At 45.7% G+C, this 2,500-nt stretch overlaps 1 protein-coding gene across 1 annotated transcript in view; it reads left to right on the top strand.

The window, feature by feature from the left end:
• Positions 1-2,419, top strand: part of LOC310877087 (uncharacterized protein) — a gene marked incomplete at its 5' end in the record, with an annotated part of 9,697 nt that extends 7,278 nt beyond the window's left edge. Inside the window, 2 exons of the mRNA XM_083790775.1 lie at positions 71-206; positions 1,909-2,419. Coding sequence (XP_083646901.1) covers positions 71-206; positions 1,909-2,137 — 365 coding nt within the window. The 3' untranslated portion in view covers positions 2,138-2,419. The remainder of the gene's footprint in view (positions 1-70; positions 207-1,908) is intronic.
• Between the last annotated feature and the right edge of the window lie 81 nt (positions 2,420-2,500).

Genomic DNA, 2,500 nt, shown 5'->3' with positions numbered 1-2,500 from the left:
TTATTTCTTACAGTGTATTCATGTTATTATGTTTTACAGTGTATTCATGTTATTTCTTAATGTTTTACAGTGTCGCTGCCGTTCCCTCACTTCACCCCAGAGGGCGTGGCCTCTGTGGCCCAGTGGGGTCTGCTGGCTCTGATTGGCTACTGGCTGCTGTCCGTCACGCTCCGCCTGCTCATTGGACTGCTGAGGCGGCTCTTCTGGTTGGTCGACTAAAACGATGACGATCTTTTTTCTTCCGATGACTAAAACCAAGACTAAACTAGAAGTGATGACTAAAACCAAGACAAGACTAAACTAGAAGTGCAAGTACTGTCGACCGCTACAAACTGTCAACCAATTACATATACATATACTATGTATATGTCATTTGTAAGTTGATTAGCGGTATACTGTGGTTACTTTGCGCCGTACGCAGTCCCAGCCAACCCGCCCCTTTTGATGCGTAAACTATGCACCGTCCCAGCAAACTGTGCCTGATACGGCAGTGGTGCCAGATCACATACATGTATACACAGGAGCATTACCTTTAATCCTCCCGACACTAAAACATATCGTCATTACGTCACCATCGAAAACCAATTACACTCTGGCATTGGTTACACTCTGGCATAAGAGCATTACCTTTAATCCTCCCAACACTAAAACATATCGTCACCATCGAAAACCAATTACACTCTGGCATTAATAATAATAATAATAATAATAAAACTTTATTTGTATAGCACCTTTCATGACATCAAATGCAGCTCAAAGTGCTTTACAGAACAATGGAGAATAAAAGAAAAGCAAGGCAATCAATTAAATTAATTATTAATTAATTAAAGGCAATGTTGTAGAAGTGGGTCTTGAGCTGAGCTTTAAAAATGTCTACAGAGGCTGCCTGACGAAGGTACAGAGGGAGCTTGTTCCATGCCGACGGCCCGTAGAAGCAAAAAGCTGCTTCCCCGTATTTTTTAGTTGCCATTTTTTTGGGCAAAGCGAGCAGGCCGGCGGTGGAAGACCTTAGGGGGCGGTTTGGGACATATTTAGGCAGGCAGTCATGTAGGTAGGAAGGTGCGAGACCATTGAGGGCTTTATAGACAAGTAAAATAATTTTAAAATCAATCCTAAAAACACCGGAAGCCAGTGCAGTGATGCCAAAACTGGAGTAATATTATGTTCTCTCATCTTAGTTCTAGTTAAAACTGGGTCCTTTAATCCAAATCTTTATTACGTCATCATTGAGAGCTAGTTATACATATACTATATATATATATATATATATATATGTGTAATCTGGTCCCAGCAAATCAGGCACAGTTTGCTGGGACGGTGCATATGCATCAAAAGTGGCGGGACGGCTGGGACGGTGCATACGAGCCGGGCGAAACTATTACTTGCGCGCTCTGCTCGCGCAAGTAACTAGAAGTGCACTCTGTGGAGTGCCTACTTGCGTGTTGCCCATAAATGGCCTACTAGTGCGCAAGCAGAGCACGCAAGTAAGTACTGTCGACCGCCACAAACTGTCAAATATCAGCCTCTCTGTGAAAGAACGTTTGAAATATTGAATTATTAGGCTTAGCTATTTGCTATGTACCTAGTTTTTGGAGGTAAAAAAGTAGTATTGTGAAGTATGTTAACCCATTCTGACCGGGCACCCATTTTGGTGTCGGCATCATGTCATGCTTTAGCTATTGAAAAATAGCAGATCTACAAGCTCGTAGCGCGCCACCGAGTGGCGCGATACGAGCTTGTAGGTCTGCTATTTCTTGAAAAATCGAAGAACGACTGACATTTTTATAGAATCTGATCTCAGGTCAGAATGGGTTCATCAGACCAGTGTGTGTCCAGTGGAAAACCTGGTATGAATCTGATCTCAGGTCAGAATGGGATAATAACAGGTTGGTTGGGTTCTCTCCCCAGGTTGGTGAAGACCGTCGCCGTTCTCTGGCTGTTCGGCCTGATCGTCGGCGACGGCTCCGCCCCCGCCGACGTCACAGCGGTTCGGCTCGCCCTATTGGTCCTCGGCTACGTCCTCCTGGGCGTGGCCCAGGGAGGGGGAGGGGCCTCGGAGGAGGCGGGCTCCGTGGAGACGCGTCTGAGCGCCGTCGAGGGTCGTCTGAAGGTCGTCGAGAAACACAAGGTGGACTGAGGCTCGTCTCCCATTGGTGGAGAGGAGAGAGGAGGTCGTCTCTGATCGTTGGAGAGGAGAGACGAGGTCGTCTGTGATCGGTGGAGAGGAGAGAGGAGGTCGTCCGTGATTGGTAGAGAGGAGGTCGTCTCTGATTGGTAGAGAGGAGAGAGGAGGTCGTCTGTGATTGGTGGAGAGGAGAGAGGAGGTCGACTGTGATTGGTGGAAACCTACATCCAAATACCCCTTTTAGTTGTTTTTCTTTAAACCCTTTAAAGAACATTAAAGTTCTGCTATTTTCTCTCGTAGGAAGAAGTTTAATTTATGAGAAAAAGTTACAAAGTTTAATTCATGCTAGAGATGCACCATATTGAGATTACGAGC

This window comes from Protomyctophum parallelum, assembly GCF_964188405.1.
Source record: "Protomyctophum parallelum genome assembly, chromosome: 2".
Classification (NCBI taxonomy): Eukaryota; Metazoa; Chordata; class Actinopteri; order Myctophiformes; family Myctophidae; genus Protomyctophum; species Protomyctophum parallelum.
The sequence above is the reverse complement of the archived record's forward strand: the minus strand, read 5'-3'. Positions and strand labels throughout refer to the sequence as shown.